The sequence below is a fragment of the Pelophylax lessonae genome, assembly GCF_965119305.1.
Source record: "Pelophylax lessonae genome assembly, chromosome: 12".
Lineage (NCBI taxonomy): Eukaryota > Metazoa > Chordata > Amphibia > Anura > Ranidae > Pelophylax > Pelophylax lessonae.
The window spans coordinates 195,132,620-195,153,577 of NC_138779.1; the positions used below are offsets into that span (position 1 = coordinate 195,132,620).

General features: G+C 45.9%; 1 protein-coding gene across 1 annotated transcript in view; it reads right to left on the reverse strand.

The window, feature by feature from the left end:
- ARHGEF1 (Rho guanine nucleotide exchange factor 1) overlaps positions 1–393 on the reverse strand; it is a 127,971-nt gene extending 127,578 nt beyond the window's left edge. The window contains exon 1 of the mRNA XM_082273127.1: positions 328–393. Within this exon, the coding sequence (XP_082129253.1) occupies positions 328–354 (27 nt within the window). The 5' untranslated portion in view covers positions 355–393. The remainder of the gene's footprint in view (positions 1–327) is intronic.
- Between the last annotated feature and the right edge of the window lie 20,565 nt (positions 394–20,958).

The window sequence follows — 20,958 nt, forward strand, 5'->3', positions numbered from 1 at the left end:
GAGAGAATAAAATGGATAAATCGCATTGGCTGTTATGGTCAACCTTGACAAAGAATTCTTCTCTGACACATGCTGATAAATATGGCCCAGTTTAGCTTCAGCATGCCTAACGCCTAATCCTACTAATATTAGGCTTGCGTGCCAAATACCAGTGGATAGAAAATCTATAGATCTTGCTGTTAACACTGATAAAACAAGAGACTGAATGGAAAAATACAGTCAGAGGGAGAAAATGATGTACTGCTGACCACATTCACCATGGATAAGACAGATACACAAACAACATTATTTCTATGAAATATACACATAAAACATGACAAAACTCACCCCATAATGACCGTCGTCTTGATCCATTCTAATGGTCTAGGTGTTCAGGGACCCAGAGAGGGACCTAAAAGACATAAAGAGGAGACCTAATGATTCTAGTTCATAAAAGAAGAACTAACGTCCTGCTATTTTCTAGCTTCAACTACAAGTGAAATCTGTGTTCTAGTCTAAATCAGCCAGCCATTCTCAACGAGGGTTTTTCTGGAGGTTGCTAGGGGTGAGCTGTGCTTGTTTGGCCTCCCTTTTAATTAGGGATGCACCGATCCGATATTGGGACCGGATATCGGTCCCGATACTGGAAAAATAGCTGGATCTGTAAAATTTAGCAGACCCACGGGCCGATCCGGGGCATAGCTACTATGTTGCATGTTAAAGCGGAGTTCCAGCCATTTCACTCACCTGTCCAACGGTCCAGCGATGCGGCCGCCCGAAGCCTCGATCCTCTCCCTCGGCATCACTGCTGTGGGCACCTGGCTGTGACAGTTTGCGGCTTCACAGACGGGTACCCACTGCGCATGCGCGAGTCGCGCTGCACGTCTTGATTGCCCGGCAATCTTCTGGGACCTCTGACATGTCCCAGAAGATTGCAGGGAGGGAGGGGGAGAGGAGAACTTCCGCTCAGGGCGCCGCAGCGCTCCGAGCGGAAGCGGGAGCGGGTACCTGTCAAAACTAGGTACCCGCTCCCCCCCCAAAAAATGACATGCCAAATGTGGCATGTCAGGGGGTTAGAATACCTAAAGCGGAAGTTCCACTTTTGGGTGGAACTCCGCTTTAATGCTACTCTCCAGGATTCTGACCCTCCCTCAATCACTTCAATAGGAGAAAAAAAAAAGCTTCATCTAAAGCCTCGTACACACGCACCGATTGTTGGCCGACCGATCGGCCGTCTTTTGTCCAGTGTTGTTGTGTTGGTTGAAATGGGCTCTAGACTGCACACGAATTTTGTCGGCCAACAACAACCAACTTCAGAAGTGATGTCATGTGATGGTTAACTTTCCGTGTGTTTTTTCTTCTCTGAGCATGCCCAGTCTTGCTCAACTGATTTTTGTCTGCCGAAATCTGTACTGACTGAGGAACAATCGGCCGTTCTGTTGACGCCCAACAAAAATTTTATAGCATGCACACCGGATTTTGTTCAACCGAAAAGTCGCAGTCGGCTGTCGGAAGCATCATACTAACAAGACGATAATCGGCTGATCCGACGGTGGCCAAAAATTCACAGCCAACAATCGGTGCGTGTGTACGAGGCTTAATTCTACAGTTGCAGGCATTCTTCTTCTGTTTATAGGGGGGGGGTGTCCTCTTTCTTTCTTTCGGTATCCACATCACTGGCTGTGTGATGTGGACATTTCCTATTGGATATCCAGCAGCAGGATTTAGAAGAGTGACATCAGCAAAAGGGGAATGCACTGGCATATCTGCAGTGGTAAATTTACCGTTTAATACGTTTTGTTATAAGGTATCTGCCGATCCCGATACCAATCCGGAAGTATTATTTTGTTATAAGCTCACAAAACAGTACTTCCGGATTGGTATCGGGATCGGCGGTTTCACAAAGCCAAAGATCGGGATCGGGACCAAAAAAGTCGGATCGGTGTGTCACTACTTTTAATGGCCCCTGCATATTTCTGGGGGCCAATGCGCCTTGGTAAAGCCAAAAACATGACACCAATTATCTTTTTAGCTGTCTGTAAGCATGGCCTTCCGATCACCACTGTAAGGATTGCATCCTTTCTACTGACTAACAAGATAGAGGGCATTTTCCCCAATGACCGCCGATAAATTTGTTTTAGTAAGGGCTCCCCCCAAACCTAAAAATTATTTTAGGAGTTCCTCTGGGGTAACAAGGTTGAGAAAGGTCTAAATTCTTAAAAAAAACAACATTTGGCCCCATTTAGGTTCAGTGCTTCAAGAAAAATCCTGCTGCTTGCATGTTAAATAGAGTTCAACAATAATGCACTAAAAACACATGTAAATCTCATCTAAAATGCACCGCAGAGTAGGCAACATGTAGACAAATCTTACAAGTCAGGTTCTTCATTACCTATTGGCAGATAAATATTGCCATGCAACTTATGAAATTCCCAGTACAGTAGTCAGCATCCTAGAGTGTTGAATTATAATTAGGTACTGGATCAAAACTAGCATAAGAGCAAGGTAAGGGGCAATACTATGCCCAATAACATGTTGAAAAATCTTAAATGCAGCGTCTTTAAGGGCAAATCCCTCAGCTTCCCCTTTCCCATCTTGAACATACATAACTATCATTTTGATCTGTAAATGTATAGAAGTTGAAGTAACCAATGGCACTACCTTCAAAGTAAGTATGTAAAGCCTTTTTTTCCAAGTTTTGGATCGAATGGGTCCATTTTAGATCCTCAGTGTGGTTTTTTTACTGCTGCCCCTGTCTCCACTGGTGCCTCTGGTATACGTAAACTGACGGGATATCCAATATGTTTGAGATGTCAAAGTAACAAGAGGGGAGAGGAAATATTCCAATGGATAAACCTGATCTGCTTATATTGCAAGTGCCAAAGAGGGATATCCCCTTACTTTGGAGAAATGTCCTCTTCCGGTTGGGTCTCTGGGACATAAAATGAAGGGCAATCTTCTCGTCAAGACACAGACAGAAAATAAAAAATTGAGGAGTTTTTACCATTCCCTACGCTATCCAAAACTAAAAATGAACATTTTTTTAGACTTACACCCATTAACCACTTAAGCCCCGGAGGATTTGGCTGCTAAACGACCAGAGGGCATTTTGCGATTCGGCACTGCGTGACTTTAACGGACAATTGCGCGGTCGTGCGACGCTGTACCGAAACGAATTTGGCGTCCTTTTTTTCCCACAAACAGAGCTTTCTTTTGGTGGTATTTGATCACCTGTGCGATTTTTTGATCACGCGCTATAAACAAAAAAAGAGCGTAAATTTTGCAAAAATAGCAATATTTTTCCCTTTTTTTTATATGAAATTCCCCCAAAAAAAAATGTAAAAATCAAAATTTTTTAATATTTTCGGCCAATTTGTTTTATGCTACCTATGTTTGGTAAAAAAAAATCGCAAAAAGCGTATTTTGATTGGTTTGCGCTAAAGTTATTGCGTTTACTAACAAAGGGAAAGATTTTTGTCATTTTTGTTGTTTTTTTTTTTAACGCGTAATGGCGGCGATCTGCGATTTTTTTTGCGGTACTGCGACATTGCGGCGGACAGATCGGACCCTTGACTGACATATGCACTGTTACTGTAAAAATGCACTGGTAGTGAAGGGGTTAACTTTATTTGAGAGGGAGGGGCTGTGTGTGTCCCTAGGGGCGTGATTCTAACTGTGATTGGCTGTGGCTTCAACTGTATGCAGAGTGATCAATGGATCTACATAGTAGATCCATGTGATCAGCTCTCATACAGAGAGGAGAATGACAGGCAGCTTGTTTACACAAGCTGCCTGACTATCTCCCTCTCCCCCGCCGATCGCAGAGTGGTCGGCGGCGATCGGGTCCGCCGGTCACGCGCGCGGGGGGGTCCGTGACCACGCGGGAGCGGGAGCGCGCCTCCGGCGGCGCGCGCTCGCTCCCTAAACCCTCACAGGCGAGCGACGTAGACCTACGTCACTTTGCCTGTGAGGGGCTGACCGCCCACGTAGATAGTCGTGCGGCGGTCGGCAAGTGGTTAAGGAAGCTGCTGAGGCAACTTAAACATGGAAAATATGTATGCAAGAGAACACAAATCCAGTACTGTATCACTGAGGATTGCAAAGGTTTCTGTTGACCATGACTCTGTACCTCGGTGACATTTGCAATCAAGAATAGATGGTAGACCTTGTCACTCTGGGTTGCAGGGTGGTTGCAGTGTAGCCCCATTCACTTCCAAGGGTCAAGTACAGCAGCAGGACTGCCCAACAAATGTGACAGGGGGCTTCAGGTTTGCTGCTCCAGCGAAGCAAAGCATTGCCACAGCAGCATGGGCACAGCTCTGAGTGGCTGCAAGCACTTGTTTAGATGGGCAGTCAGGTGGCAGTAAGACTAAAAGTCAACTGCATGCTTTCACTGACCATCCCCCCCAGCTGCATGCCTGAACAAACCATTTGTAGTGTAGGTTTAGCTTCCTAGAGCTTCCGATCATCCCAGCAAGCACTGAATTAACTCTGATGCCTAATGATGCCCATAGATGATTTGATTTTTTTTCCTTCGAAAGAAAATAGTTTGATTCCCCCATCAACACAGTCCGTGTGTTGATTGGGTAATGCCTCTCACAGTGCTATTGTGCTCTGCCAGCAGGGGGGGGGGGGCATGTGGAGTCTTCCTGGACAGCAGAACACAACGATTCCTGCCATCGGCTATAGCCGAAAGCAGTAATCACATGTAAAAAAAAATCAGACAGGCTGGTTGTACCCAGGTCGATCGATGGATCGACTTGGGTACAATCAGTCTGCCCATAGATGGATCAAATTTCGTCCAGTCCCTGTTGAACGGGCCGAATTTTCATCCAATTATGACTGTAGACGTAGTTAACTCAAAAATGAGGGTGAAGAGTAAATGCCCTGCACCGATTCCCCCCTCTTCCCTGACCACTTCTATCCAGTGCCTAGTAATGTTCCAACAATGCTGACAACTCTTCTGCTACTTGTCCTACATTTAGGGCAGCCTCTCTCGTTTTACCCCAGAGGAACCCTGAAATAATTTTCAAGTCTCGAGAACCCCTGCTAAAACCAATTCATCGGGGGGTCATTGGGGAAAAATGCCAGTTCCATTGGTGGCCAGGTAGGAAAGAAAGCCCAATAGAAGGGTGGTCAGCCCACCCTTAGATAGCTTAAAATCTAGTGTCATGCCAATGGCTCTCTTGAGTGGCATTGGCCCCAGATTTATGCAGGCACCATCAAATGGAAGGTCATTCATTCACAGCACAAGGAATTCCCATCAACCTCTGGAGGAACCCTAGGGTTTCATGGATCCCTGCTGAGAATGGCTTATTTAGATAAACTTTTTAAATACTTGCCAACGGCATAACATAGTTATACGGCGGCAGAGTGAATCTCCTAGTACCTAGTACTTGGAAGTCCAGCACGTCTGGGTAGGGGACGCGCGCCAGCTGTGCTGTGATTAGTCACAGCACAAGCCGGTCAGCAGGTGCCAGCAAATGGATGACCGCCAGCACCCATTGATCAGCAGGGACAAAGCCATGACACTGTGAGTGTAAACAATACAGAGCTCTGTCCTGTCAGTGGGGATGTGGCGATTTTTGTTTCCCTGCAAAGCAGGGAATGAAAACCGGCACATCCCTTAGTAATAGCAGCACACAGTACACACAAACACTGATTAGGCACACATTTAACCCTTTGATGTTAACTCATTACCAGCCAGTGTCATTAGTTTAAAGACAGTGCATATTTTTAGCACTGATCACTGTATTAGTGTCACTGGTTCCCACAAAGTGTCAGTTAGTGTCAGACTGCCCACCATACTATCACAGTTCCGCTATAAGTCGCTTATCGTCACCATTACTAGTATAAAAAAATACCAATTCCATTATATATCCCATAGTTTGCAGACACTATAATGTTCACGTAAACCAATCAATATACGCTTATTGGGATTTTATTTACCAAAAATATGTAGCAGAATACATATTCGCCTAAATTTATGAAGAAATTAGATTTGTTTTTTAATTTATTGGATGTTTTATAGCAGAAAGTAAAAAAAAAACATTGTTTTTTAAATTTTTACGGTATAGCGCAAAAAATAAAAAAAACCCAGTGGTGATCAAATACCGCCACTATACTCATCTTTCCTGGTGCCCATGCCACTAAACACCACTGAGAAATCTTCTCATGTGTCTACCGAGCTCCGAGGTCTTTGCGGAGGTCCACTGCCCATTGCCACTGCAGTTTAGGAACTTGAAAAGGCGACCCAACATTCTTTTGTTTTAAGGGTATTTACATTTATATTTCGCAACAGGGTCGCATTAGCCTAAATATTTTGAAGGGTGTCCCCAGAGATTGGGAACTAATTCACCCACTGAGAACAATTACGGGGCACTATTTCTCCCACTGACAACGATGGGGTACTATTCCTCCCACTGACACCAGAGATTGGGAACTAATTCACCCACTGAGAACAATTACGGGGCACTATTTCTCCCACTGACAACAATGATCGGGTACTAATCCTCACACTGACACCAGAGATTGGGAACGAATTCTCCCACTGACAATAATGATGGGGTACTATTTCTCCCACTGACAATAATGATGGGGTACTATTTCTCCCACTGACAATAATGATGGGGTACTATTTCTCCCACTGACAATAATGATGGGGTACTATTTCTCCCACTGACAATAATGATGGGGTACTATTTCTACCACTGACAATAATGATGGGGTACTATTTCTCCCACTGACAATAATGATGGGGTACTATTTCTCCCACTGACAATAATGATGGGGTACTATTTCTCCCACTGACAATAATGATGGGGTACTATTTCTCCCACTGACAACAATGATGGGATACTATTCCTCCCACTAACACCAGAGATTGGGAACAAATTCTCCCACTGAGAACAATTACGGGGTACTATTTCTCCCACTGACAACAATGATGGGGAACTATTCCTCCCACCGACAACAGAGATGGGGAACGAATTCTCCACTGACACCAATTATGGGGCACTATTTCTCCCACTGACACCAATTATGGGGCACTATTCCTACCACTGACACCAAATATGGGGCACTATTCCTTCCACTGACAACAATGATGGGGCACTATTCCTTCCACTGACAACAATGATGGGGAACTATTCCTCCCGCTGATAACAGAGATGGGGAACTAATTCTCCACTGACACCAATTATGGGGCACTATTCCTTCCACTGACAACAATGATGTAATTTTTTTACTCCCACTGACCACTGAACCTTTGGCATTTTCTACTTCCATTGGCCACAGTCTAGACCCACTATAGGTTGAAGGGCAGAAAACTGGCCCTTTGTTTCAAAAGTTTGGAGACCCCTGGTTTAGGTCAATGAGAGTAGGGAGGGGGCCAAGGGGCTCCATTAAAATTTAGCTATAGTGTTCTATGATCTGTAGTTACACCCCTGAAGCAAATACTCACCTTTCCCGGCGCCCATGCCACTGAACACCACTCCAATCCTGAGAAATCTTCTCATGGTTCTACCAAGCTCTGGGGTCTTCACCAAGGTCCACATTGCCACTGCAGCTTAGGAACTTGGAAAGGCGACCCAACTTTCTTTTCTTTGAAGGGCATTTTAAATGTATTTTTCAAAACAGGGTAGCATCACCTAAATATTTTAGAAGAAGATTTCCCCATATCCTTGTACATGACAGAATAAAGCATTTATACAGAGGTACGGCCAGTCACGTTGGTGATCCATTATCCATGACAAGTTAAAAAAAAAAACACAGAGGTGTTAATCCAACCCCTGGTGCCCACCCGTGTACCCCAAGCATGAGAACAAATGGGTTAGGAAAGGCAAGAGGCGATGAGTGAGCAGTATATAATGGACTGTGCTAGAGACAGGAGAAGAATTCCAGGTATGCAGGAGACAAATCTCCCCTCCCCGCCATCTCCATCCACCTCCCATAGTCACAGTGCTCTCAGCAGTGGTGGCACTGACAGGGGGTGTAGCCAGGGAAAGCTATTCTTCTCCTCACCCCCCAAGGCACTTGCAGAATCCCAGCTGCTGTTGTCTGCAGGGAGGGAATATGGAATGTGCTGTATAATCCTTATCTCCAGTACAGGCATCCTTCCCAGTATCTGCTAATGCCGTGCCAACATCCCTTTTTTATTGTTAGGATATTCCCCTCCTACATGCACCTTCGTGCTCGCTATAAACTAATTAAAGTAGATCTAAACCCAAATCGCTAAGCTTTAACACGTTCATATAATTTCTCTTAGATTGTGAACTCTAAACGAGCACGGAGCTCTGATTCCTACTGTAATAAATTGTATTGTAATTGTACTGTCTGCCCTCATGTTGTAAAGTGTCATATAAATCCTGTATTATAATAACAATAATAAATAATACATTTTAAAAGTTCTTTTTAATATTTTTAAATCTTCCGATATCATTAAAAGAACACCTGGTGATCCTGCTATGGAGGTCATTGTTCAGGCACTTTCTGTAATGGGGTGACTACTGCCTCCCATTCAGGCTCCTGCATTGTCACCCTGTCACACAGGCTACCAATGGAGACTGCAAGCGGGTAAGCTGGCACAGGTCGCGCTTGCATGGTCAACCATGGGCATCCTGCTATGGAGGTCATTGTTCAGGCACTTTCTGTAATGGGGTGACTACTGCCTCCCATTGAGGCTCCTGCGTTGTCACCCTGTCACACAGGCTACCAAAGGAGACTGCAAGCGGGTAAGCTGCCACAGGTTGCGCTTGCATGGTCAACCATGGGCATCCTGCTATGGAGGTCATTGTTCAGGCACTTTCTGTAATGGGGTGACTACTGCCTCCCATACAGGCTCCTGCGTTGTCACCCTGTCACACAGGCTACCAATGGAGACTACAAGCGGGTAAGCTGGCACAGGTTGCGCTTGCATGGTCAACCATGGGCATCCTGCTATGGAGGTCATTGTTCAGGCACTTTCTGTAATGGGGTGACTACTGCCTCCCATTGAGGCTCCTGCGTTGTCACCCTGTCACACAGGCAACCAAAGGAGACTGCAAGCGGGTAAGCTGGCACAGGTTGCGCTTGCATGGTCAACCATGGGCATCCTGCTATGGAGGTCATTGTTCAGGCACTTTCTGTAATGGGGTGACTACTGCCTCCCATTCAGGCTCCTGCGTTGTCACCCTGTCACACAGGCTACCATAGGAGACTGCAAGCGGGTAAGCTGGCACAGGTTGCGCTTGCATGGTCAACCATGGGCATCCTGCTATGGAGGTCATTGTTCAGGCACTTTCTGTAATGGGGTGACTACTGCCTCCCATTCAGGCTCCTGCGTTGTCACCCTGTCACACAGGCTACCATTGGAGACTGCAAGCGGGTAAGCTGGCACAGGTTGCGCTTGCATGGTCAACCATGGGCATCCTGCTATGGAGGTCATTGTTCAGGCACTTTCTGTAATGGGGTGACTACTGCCTCCCATACAGGCTCCTGCGTTGTCACCCTGTCACACAGGCTACCAATGGAGACTGCAAGCGGGTAAGTTGGCACAGGTTGCGCTTGCATGGTCAACCATTATCACGGTCAGGAAGCCGATCCGCAGCAATGATGTGCAGCAGACACTAGAGCGGGTAAATGTGGATACTGCAGGAAATCGGCATAACCAACATGAAAAGAGGATGAAAAAAAAAAAAAAACAGTATTATAAAAAGAACAAGGAACTTCTTCAGGATGCACAAGACTTTAGCAAACGAAGCCCCCGTTCACACCGGTGCGACTTGTCATGTGATTTGACAGGTCCAAATCGCATGACAAATCCCACCCTATTGTTGGCAATGGAACTGTTCAAATCGGTGTGACGTGGACTTTGTGGTGTGACACCGGTTTGAAAAAAAAGTTCCTGCACTATTTTTAGAGATTTCAGGTGCGACTTGAATAGACATCCGTGCATGAAGTCGCACAGATGTCAGCCAAGTCGCACTAACTTGCAGCTTTGAAATTGTGCAATTTCAAGTGAAGTGGTATTTAGATCAATGATGGTCAACTTTGCTGACAATGGGGTCCTCAAGTGCAGTCCTGGATATCATTAAAGGGCCACAAATTACATTCCTAATGTAATGCTATGGAAACTGTCGGAGACTTCAGATCTACTACAGGGGATGGTTAGAGACTAGGAGTGTGCTACAAGAGACAATCAAAGACTGCAGACATGGCATGGCAGGCGCTTCCAAGCCATTGGTGGCCCTGTAGGTACCACTGGGCTAGACACATTTTCTAGACAAAATTGAAGGGGCCAGGTGGAAAATGGACAGCCGAACAGGGTCTGTATCCTATCAGATAGAGTAGTTGTTTGGGTATTCAGGTGCCGCGACTGTCCGAAAATAAACTGCACTGTCACTGGAAAAGTTTGAGAGACAGTAGGATGGGCTACCAATCCTGTGACATCCAATCACAGTGATTGTATGAATGGGAAGGCCATAAAACGCCTTCAGTGCAGAGGTAAGCAAACTTTGGTCCTCCAGCTATTGCAAAACTACAAGTCCCATCATGTCTGCATTAGGTAGTAATGCTTGTGGCTGTCAGAGTCTTGCAAACCCTCATGGGATTTGTTGTTCCAAAGAGCTGGGGTGCCGAAATTTGCCCACCCCTGTCCTAGAGGGCTTACAGGAGCCAGCAGGAAGAAATTACCATGATCAATCTAAGACAGGGTTTCCCAAACTACGACCCTCCAGCTGTTGAAGAACTACACATCCCATGAGGCATTGTAAAACTCTGACATTCACATACATGACTAGCCATGATGGGAATTGTAGTTCCTGAACAACTGGAGGGCCGTAGTTTGGGAATCCCTGATCTAAGATATTAGTGATTGGATTTACATCAACATTAATTGTTTTGGGAGGAAGTGTCCTTTATCATGTTCCAGTAACTTCACACAATTGCACTGTGAAGCAAAAGCTGATCCGTCTTCTTGTACAAGTTATACTGCTGGGGCATATGGCCCCACAGCAACATGCTGCTGACTCTCTCAAATTGAAATTACCCCAGATTATTGCAGGCACCATCAAATAGAAGGTCAATCATCCACAACTCCAAGGAACCCCTAACAACCTCTGTAGGAACCCTAGAGTTCCACTGGAGCCCTGTTTGAGAATGGCTTATTTAGACAAACTTTATGTTTAGATCAAGGGAATCCAAACTGAAACCCGCAGGCTGGATGTGGCCCTTTGCTTGCCTTCACCCGGGCCTTGGGGGACTATTCCTTACACTGACATCAATGATGGGACACTCTGGTTTCCAATGACACTATCAATGATGGGACACTCTGGTTTCCATTGACACCAATTATGTGGTACTATTCCTCCCATTGACAACAATGATGGGGACATTCTCCTCCCACTGACACCAATTATTGGGTACTATTCCTCCTACTGACAAAGATGGGGCACTATTTCACCCACTGACACCAATGACAGGGCACTATTCCTCCCACTGACACCAAATGATGGGGCACTATTCCTCCCACTGACACCAAATGATGGGGCACTATTCATTACACTGACACCAATGATGGGGCACTATTCCTTACACTGACACCAATGATGGGGCACTATTCCTTACACTGACACCAAATGATGGGGCACTATTCCTCCCACTGACACCAAATGATGGGGCACTATTCCTCACACTGACACCAAATGATGGGGCACTATTCCTTACACTGACACCAAATGATGGGGCACTATTCCTTACACTGACACCAATGATGGGGCACTATTCCTCCCACTGACAACAAATGATGGGGCACTATTCCTTACACTGACACCAATGATGGGGCACTATTCCTTACACTGACACCAATGATGGGGCACTATTCCTCCCACTGACCACAAATGATGTGGCACTATTCCTTACACTGACACCAAATGATGGGGCACTATTCCTTACACTGACACCAATGACAGGGCACTATTCCTCCCACTGACAACAAATGATGGGGCACTATTCCTTACACTGAGACCAATGATGGGGCACTATTCCTCCCACTGACACCAAATGATGGGGTACAATACCTCCCACAGACAGCAATGTCATTTATTTACTCCCACTGACCACCGAGCCAGGGTATTTTCTACTCCCACTTGTCACAGTTCTGCCCTCCCTAAAGTTTGCAGGGCAGTAAACTGGCTCTTTCTTTCTAAAGTTTGGAGACCCCTGGTTTAGATCAATGGGAGTAGGGAAGTGGTCTGTGGTGTTCCATGATCTGTAGTTACTCCCCTGAAGCATATACCCACATTTCCCGGTGCCCATGCCACTAAACACGCCACTCCAATCCGGGGAAATCTTCCCACGAAGTCCACAGAGAAGCAAAAACGTCCACAAAGTGTCGATCTCCCAATTCCACCAAGGCGGTCGCTCTGATTCCCCCCTCCACCACAGCAATATATACAGTGCACCTGGCAAGTATTCACATCACTTCACTTTTTCCACATTTTATGTTACAGGCTTATTCCAAAATGTATTAAATTGATTTATTTCCTTAAAATTCTACAAACAATACCCCATAATGACAATGTGAAAGAAGTTTGTTTGAAATCGTTGCAAATTTAATAAAATAAAAAAGGAAAAAATCCCATTTACATAAGTATTCACAGCCTTTGTTCAATACTTTGTTGAAGCACCATTGGTACCAATTACAGCCTCAAGTCTTTCTGAGTATAATGCTACAAGATTAGCACACCTATTTTTGGGCAGTTTCCCCCATTCTTCTTTGCAGGACCTCTCAAGCTCCATCAGGTTGGATGGGGATCGTCAGTGCACAGCCATTTTCAGATCTCTCCAGAGATGTTCAATCAGGTTAAAGTCTGGGCTATGGCTGGGCCACTCAATGACATTCACAGAGTTGTACCATAGCCACTCCTTTGTTATCTTGGCTGTGTGCTTAGAGTCGTTGTCCTGTTGGAAGATGAACCTTTGCCCCAGTCTGAGGTCCAGAGCTCTCTGTAGCAGTTTTTCATTAAGGATGTCTCTGTACATTGCTGCATTCATCTTTCCCTCAATCCTGACTAGTCTCCCAGTTCCTGCCACTGAAAAACATAAAAACATCCCCACGGCATTATGCTGGCACCACCATTATTCACTGTAGGGAGGGTTTCGGGCCAGGTGATGAGCGGTGTCTGGTTTCAACAAAGATAGGAAAAAAATAAATTTAGGCCCCTTTCACACTTGTGCGACCTAAAAGTCGTGCGATTTTACCATGATTTTGCCTGGACTTGAAGCATTGCCTAGGCTTATTGACCTCAAAACGCATTAATATCAGCCCAAAGTAGTGCAGGGACTACTTTGAAGTCGTTGAGACTTGAAGTCGTACAGATATGAACGGTACTCATTGGAGTATGACTTGTCATGCGACTTTGCAGTCCCAAATCGCAGGACAAGTCGCACAAATGTGAAAGGGGCCTTAAAAAGAAAATAATCACCAATACCAGAAATCCCAGCAAGGAACTAGGTCCTTACTCCTGACTAGGCAGAAACAAATGAGTGCCTATAGCTGAGAGTGGGTGTATATCACCTGGGACTGCCCATAGGCATAGTCAAGCTTTTTCCTGCCTAGTGTCTTACTCCTGTAGGGGGCAGTATAACCCAATGGTTAAGAAGAATCAGGAGCTGTGTCCGTCAATGAACGAAATCCATTTTGGAATAAGACCGTAACATAATAAATTGTGGAAAAAGTGAAGCACTGTGAATACTTTCCGGATGCACTGTATAAGGCATTTTGAATTTATTGGCTTCTTGAACACAGCATCATTCCATGAAATGACAATACACTTAAATTCTAGGTCTTGGCTTAAATCCCACTAGGACACTATCAGTTTGTATTATCTCCAGGGGGACAGGGATAGATGTGAATGGCTACATGCACTCTGTAAAGCACTATGTAATATGTCAACACTATATAAACAAAGGACATATATTAATTGCCTGAACTTCTAGATCTACTGTGGAGAAACAAAAATCCCGAATATCTCAGAAGGAGATAAACAAAACCAGTAAAAGCCATATAAATTAAGGCAAGCTTTATCACATGACCGAGGAGTGGAATCCCATCTCCGTGCTCCTTCTCACCCCACTGAGAATGAGAATGTGTCAGTTATACAACTTAACAGTCATAAAAAAATTATTTCGGCACAACTACGTGGAGTCTGCACCAACTGGATAGGACAGCAAGACCTGAAGCCTACCTTACTGTATGTAGCACCCTCCTAGGTAGGTGCTAGACAGAGAAAGTATAGTTGCTCTGTCTGCTTATCAGGAGAGCCTGATTAATAGTAAGGCATGTGTCCAGTGTGTAATTCATCTGGATTGAGGGAGTGTCCCCACTGCATCCAAAAGGGGGACCTGTTGGACAGTGGAGGAAACCCAGCCAGTGACACACAGGCTTTTGTAACTATCTCAGTGGGTTGGCATCCTGGGATACATTATAAAAGCCAAGGGCACATGTGACAGGGTGTCCCAGAAGGAGGGTGACGGCTGTCTCCTCTTCTGCAGCTGTGAGGGTGGTCGTATGCAGTCGGCCTAGTGAACCAGTGGTGTGGCTGAACCCAGAGGTCCAGTGAAGCTGACTGTGGAGGTGAAGGCAGAGCAACTCTAGAAAAACCCTGAGTACAGGGGAGCTTGCCAATGGGTCAATTTAACTTCACTTCAGTGGCACGGTGAAGCAGCGGCCTTGGTGCATTCGACAGTCAGTTGTCCTCAGATTTGTGTATAGTTACTAGTTGGAGTATCCCACTCATCCCTTCTCCCATCCCAGTTCTAAATAAAACTCAAAAACATGGATGAGCGAGTTTGGGGTGGAGAAAATTGACCGGCCTGCACAGAATCCTGACCTCAACCTGATAGAACACCTTTGGGATGAATTAGAGCAGAGACTGTGAGCCAGGCCTTCTTGTCCAACATCAGTGCCTGACCTCACAAATGTGCTTCTGGAGGAATGGTCAAACATCCCCATAGACACACTCCTAAACTTTGTGGACGGCCTTCCTAGAAGAGTTGAAGCTGTTATAGCTGCAAAGGGTGGACCAACTCAATATTGAACCCTACGGACTTGAGATGCCAATAAAGTTCATGTGCGTGTAAAGGCAGGTGTCCCAATACTTTTGGTAATATAGTGTAAGTGTCCACTGCTGTAGTAGTGCTGGCGAGGGAGTGGAACTTGTCCAAACTCCTATGATCACTGAAGAGAGGAGAGAAGGAATCCCCGATTGTCTCTTCCATAATCACACCACATGCATGGATGTGCCGAATTTAGGGTGAATATCTTCTAAACGGTGCACATTTAGGAGATATTCATTTTTCCTACAGGTAAGCCTTATTAGCAGGGCTTTTTTTTCAGCGGGAACGTGGGGGAACGCAGTTCCGGCACCTCCAGTCTGAATGTATGCAATGGCAAAGGGGTGCTGGGGTCAGTGGGGTGAGCCAAAGGGCCTATTGATGCTGACTGCTGGGGGATCTATTGTTGCTGGGGTGAATCTATTGTTGCTGGCGTGCATTTTGTTGTGGGAGGGGTTATTGTTGCAGTGGAGGATTTATTGCTGCTTGGGGTAACTATTGTTGCTGGGGGGCCATTGTTGTTGGGGGGGTCTATTGTTGCAGGGGAGGATTTGTTGGGGGGGGGGGGGGGGTTGTTGCAGGGGAATATTTATTGTTGCTGAGGGGGATCCATTGTTGGGGGGGTCTATTGTTGCTGATTCCAGGGGATCTATTTTACTGCTTTTCTAGTTATCATTAACAAATTCCATACAAATTACCTAGAACCACAACATGATACTTGGTTCTGTATTCTCTTAAAGGGGGGGGGGGGGTACTGGTGGGTGGTAGAGGGTGGAACCAAAGGACAGCGCTCGGAGGTGGGTAGGGGGTGGAGACAAGGGGTGAGTCAGAAGAGGGGAGTACCTGAACCTATTCTCCGAGAAAAAAAGCCCTGCTTATTATACAGTGCATCCGGAAAGTAGTCACATCGCTTCACTTTTTCAACATTTTATGTTACAGGCTTATTCCAAAAAATTAAAGAATTAAAAATAATTAAATTATTTCTTCAAAAGTCTAGTTTGTTTGAAATCTTTTCAAGTTTATTTAAAAAAAAAAAAAAAAAATCCCATGTGCATAAGTATCACAACCTTTGCTCAATACTTTGGTGAAGCTCCTTTGGCACCAATTACAGCCTCAAGTATTTTGGAGTATGATGCTACAAGCTTGGCACACCTATTTTTGGGCAGTTTCTCCCATTCTCCTTTGCAGGACCTCTCAAGCTCCATCAGGTTGGATGGGAAGCGTCGGTGCACGGCCATTTTCAGGTCTCTCCAGAGATGTTCAATCGGGTTCAAGTCTGGGCTCTGGCTGGGCCACTCAAGGACATTCACAGAGTGTTCCCGTAGCCACTCCTTTGGTATCTTGGCTGGGTGCTTCGGGTCGTTGTCCTGTTGGAAGATGAACCTTCGCCCCAGTCTGAGGTCCAGAGCGCTCTGGAGCAGGATTTTTTTTCAAGGATGTCTCTGTAAATTTCTGCATTCATCTTTCCCTCCATCCTGACTAGTCTCCAAGTTCCTGCAGCTGAAAAACATCCCCACAGCATGATACTGCCACCACCATGCTTCACTGGGATGGTATTGGCAAGGTGATGAACGGTGCCTGATTTCCTCCAAACATGACGCTTGCCGTTCAGACCAGAGAATTTTGTTTCTCATGGTCTGAGAGTCCTTTAGTTGCCTTTTGTCAAACTCCAGGGGGGCTGAGGAGTGCCTTAGTTTGGCCAATCTACCATATAGGCCTGATTGGTGGAGTGCTGCCAAGATGGTTGTTCTTCTGGAAGGTTTTCCTCTCTCCACAGAGAAATGCTGGAGCTCTGTCAGAGTGACCATCGGGTTCTTGGTCACCTCCCTGACTAAGGCCCTTCTTCCCTGATTGCTGTTTGGATGGGTTTCAAAATTATTTCATTTACAGATGATGGAGGCAACTGTGCTCATTGGGACCTTCAATGCTGCAGAAATTTTTCTGTACCCTTCCCCAGATCTGCACCTCAATACAATCCTGTATCTGAGGTCTACAGACAATTCCTTTGACTCCATGGCTTGGTTTTTGCTCTGATATGCACTGTTAACTGTGGGACCAAATCATGTCCAATCAACTGAATTTAACCACTTGCCTACTGTACACCTAAACCCCCTTCCCATCCAGACCAATTTTTAGCTTTCAGCGCTCTCACACTTTGAATGACAATTGCGCGGTCATGCTACACTGTACCCATATGACATTTTTATCATTTTTTTCACACAAATAGAGCTTTCTTTTGGTGGTATTTAATCACCTCTGGGTTTTTTATTTTTTACAAAGAAAAAAGACAGAACATTTTGAAAAAAAAAAAAGTTTTTCTTATTTTCTGCGAGTAAATTTTGAAAATAAATACATTTTTCTCCTTCACTGATGTGCACTGATGAGGCGGCACTGATGGGCACTGATAGGCTGCACTGATGGGCACTGATGAGGTGGCACTTATGGGCACTGATGAGGAGGTACTAATATGCCGCACTGATGAGCACTGATAGGCGGCACTGATAGGCGGCACTGATGAGCACTGATAGGCAGCACTGATGAGCACTGATAGGCAGCACTGCTGGGCACTGAGAGGCGGCACTGCTGGGCACTGAGAGGTGGCACTGAGAGGTGGCACTGCTGGGCACTGAGAGGCGGAACTGACGGGCGGCACTGATAGGCACTGGCGGATGGCACTGATGGGCACTGACGGGTGGCACTGATGGGCACTGATGGGCAGCACCATCAGTGCCCACACTCAGTGCCCATAGTGCTGCCAGTCAGTGCTCATCAGTGCCTAGATGAGCAGGCACTGATGGGCACTGACTGGCAGCACTATGGGCACTGATGGGGGGCACTGATGGCGGGCACTGTGGGCACTGATGGTGGGCACTTTGTGTATGTTTTTTACCTTGTGTTATCAGGGCACTGGTGATCAGTGCCCTGATTACATTTTTCTGTGTCCCCGGCGGGTGATCGGCTCTCTACTTCCTCACACTGCAGTCTCCGTGTGAGGAAGGAGCGCTGGCGATGAGAGATGATCTCATATGTTTACATTTGAGATCATCTCTCATTGTACGGTCCGATCACGTGGTAAATGGCCGCTGTGATTGGCCATTCACCACGATCTGTGATTGGCCAAGGGACACGGCCGACACAGATTTTCCCCGATGCGCGCTCGCGGGAGCCTGTCACTGGGAGGCCGTTTAAAGACGGCCTCCCGAAAATTAGAGTCCGCGCTGCAGTCGTCTTTCGGCTATAGCGCGGACCGGAAGTAGTTAATTTACCACAGCTGGACTCCTATAAAGTTGTAGAAACATCTCAAGGATGATCAGTGGAAACAGGATGCTCCTGAACTCAATTTTGAATGTAACGGCAAAGCCTGTGAATACTTACAGTATGTGCATGGGATTTTTTTTGTTTTTTTATTTGTTTTTGTTTTTTTAATACTGGTGATGCAACGAAGTTTCTGCCACCGAAAAGTATTGGCCTGTTTTTTTTATTTGTAATAAATTTGCAAAGATTTCAAACTAATCTTCTTTCACGTTGTCATTTTGGGGTATTGTTTCTAGAATTTTTTGGAAAATATTAAATGTAATCCATTTTGAAACAAGGCTGTAACATAACAAAATGTGCAAAAAAGGGAAGCGCTGTGAATTCTTTCCAGATGCTTACCTGTAGGTAAAAACAACAAAGAGGGGTTTACTACTGCTTTTACCATTTGCCAACTGTCCGCTGCAGATATACTGCCCCCATCAGGCAGCGGGGAAACCGATCCATGGGGCCAGTGGCTGCGATTGCCACCGGGCACCCGCAATCGCTCCCCGTGGAGAGAGAATGACAGTCTGGTGTTGTAAACACAGCAGACCATTGTTCTCTCTGGAATGAACACAGAGCGCCTGTGATCCTCCTATATAGGATCACAGGTCTCTGTGTTGATTCCACAATCCCATCCCCCTTACAGTTAGAAACACCCCCTAGGCTAACACTTAAACCCTTTCATAGCCCCTGGGTTAACCCCTTCCCTGTCGGTATTATTACAGTAACTGATTACTGTAGTAATGTCACTGGTCCCCCCAAAAGTGTCAAAAATGTCAGTTAGGGGCCCGATCTGTCTGCCGCAATCCCGCTAATCGCCGCCATTACTAGTAAGTTGCGCTCCTCCACCTTCCATTTGAGGATACCCCACAGAAGCTCAATAGGGTTTAGGTCTGGAGAAATGCTTGGCCAGTCCATCACCTTTACCCTCAGCTTCTTTATCAAGGCGGTGGTCTTCTTGGAGGTGTGTTGGGGGTCCTTATGTTGGAATATTGCCCTGTGGCCCAGTCTCTGAAGGGAGGGGATCATGCTCTGCTTCAGTATGTCACAGTACTTGTTGGCATTCATGGTTCCCTCAATGAACTGTAGCTCCCCAGTGCCGGCAGCACTCATCCAGCCCCAGACCATGACACTCCCACCACCATGCTTTACTGTAGGCAAGACACACTTGTCTTTGTACTCCTCACCTGGTTGCCGCCAAACACGCTTGATACCATCTGAACCAAATAAGTTTGTCTTGGTCTCATCAGACCACAGGACATGGTTCCAGTAATCCATGTCCTTAGTCTGCTTGTCTTCAGCAAACTGTTTGTGGGCTTTCATGTGCATCATCTTTAGAAGAGGCTTCCTTCTGGGACGACAGCCATGCAGACCAATTTGATGCAGTGTGCTGAGTATGGTCTGAGCACTGACAGGCTGACCCCCCCCCCCCCCCACCCCTTCAACCTCTGCAGTAATGCTGGCAGCACTCATACATCTATTTCTCAAAGACAACCTCTGGATATGATGCGGAGCACGTGCACTCAACTTCTTTGGTCGAACATGGCGAGGCCTGTTCTAAGTGGAACCTGCCCTGGTAAACCGCTGTATGGTCTTGGTCACCGTGCTACAGCTCAGTTTCAGGGTCTTGGCAATCTTCTTATAGCCTAAACCAGCTTTATGTAGAGCAACAATTCTTTTTTTCAGATCCTCAGAGAGTTCTTTGCCATGAGGTGCCATGTTGAACTTCCAGTGACCAGTATGAGAGAGTGAGAGCGATAACACCAAATATAACACACCTGCTCCCCATTCACACCTGAGACCTTGTAACACTAACGAGTCACATGACACTGGGGAGGGAAAATGGTTTATTGGGCCCAGTTTGGACATTTTCACTTAGGGGTGTACTCACTTTTGTTGCCAGCGGTTTAGACATTAATGACTGTGTGTTGAGTTATTTTGAGGGAGCAGGAAACTTACACTGTTATACAAGCTGTGCACTCACTACTTTAGTCCCGGGTCACACTTGTGCGATGCGGGAAGGCTGCGAATTCGCAGCCTGTTCTCGCATCGCAAACGCACCTCTGGCAGTTCACACTGCCATATGCGATACGCAGGGGGTGTCAATTAAATGTTAACGACACCCCCAGTTTGATCGCATATCGCAGTGCGATCTGACAGTTCGCACAGGATCGGATCGCGCAAGTGTGAACCACTGTGCGATCCGATCCTGATGCGGCTGAAAAAAAGGGTCATGTGCATCTTTGGTGCGGATACAGCCATACAAAGTGTATGGCTGAATTTGCATCTGCACATCCGATCGCATGTAATGAAGGAGCAGTGCGCTCCGAATTACATGTGATCGCCGCACTCGCACAAATGTGAACCCGCCCTTACATTGTAGCAAAGTGTCATTTCTTCAGTGTTGTCACATGAAAAGATATTATAAAATATTTACAAAAATGTGAGGGGTGTACTAACTTTTGTGAGATACTATATATAGCAGAAAAAAAAAAAAAATCGCAGAGTTGATCAAAAACCACCAAAAGAAAGCTCTATTTGTGGGAAAAAAGGATATAAATTTTATTTGGGAACAGCGTCGCACGACCG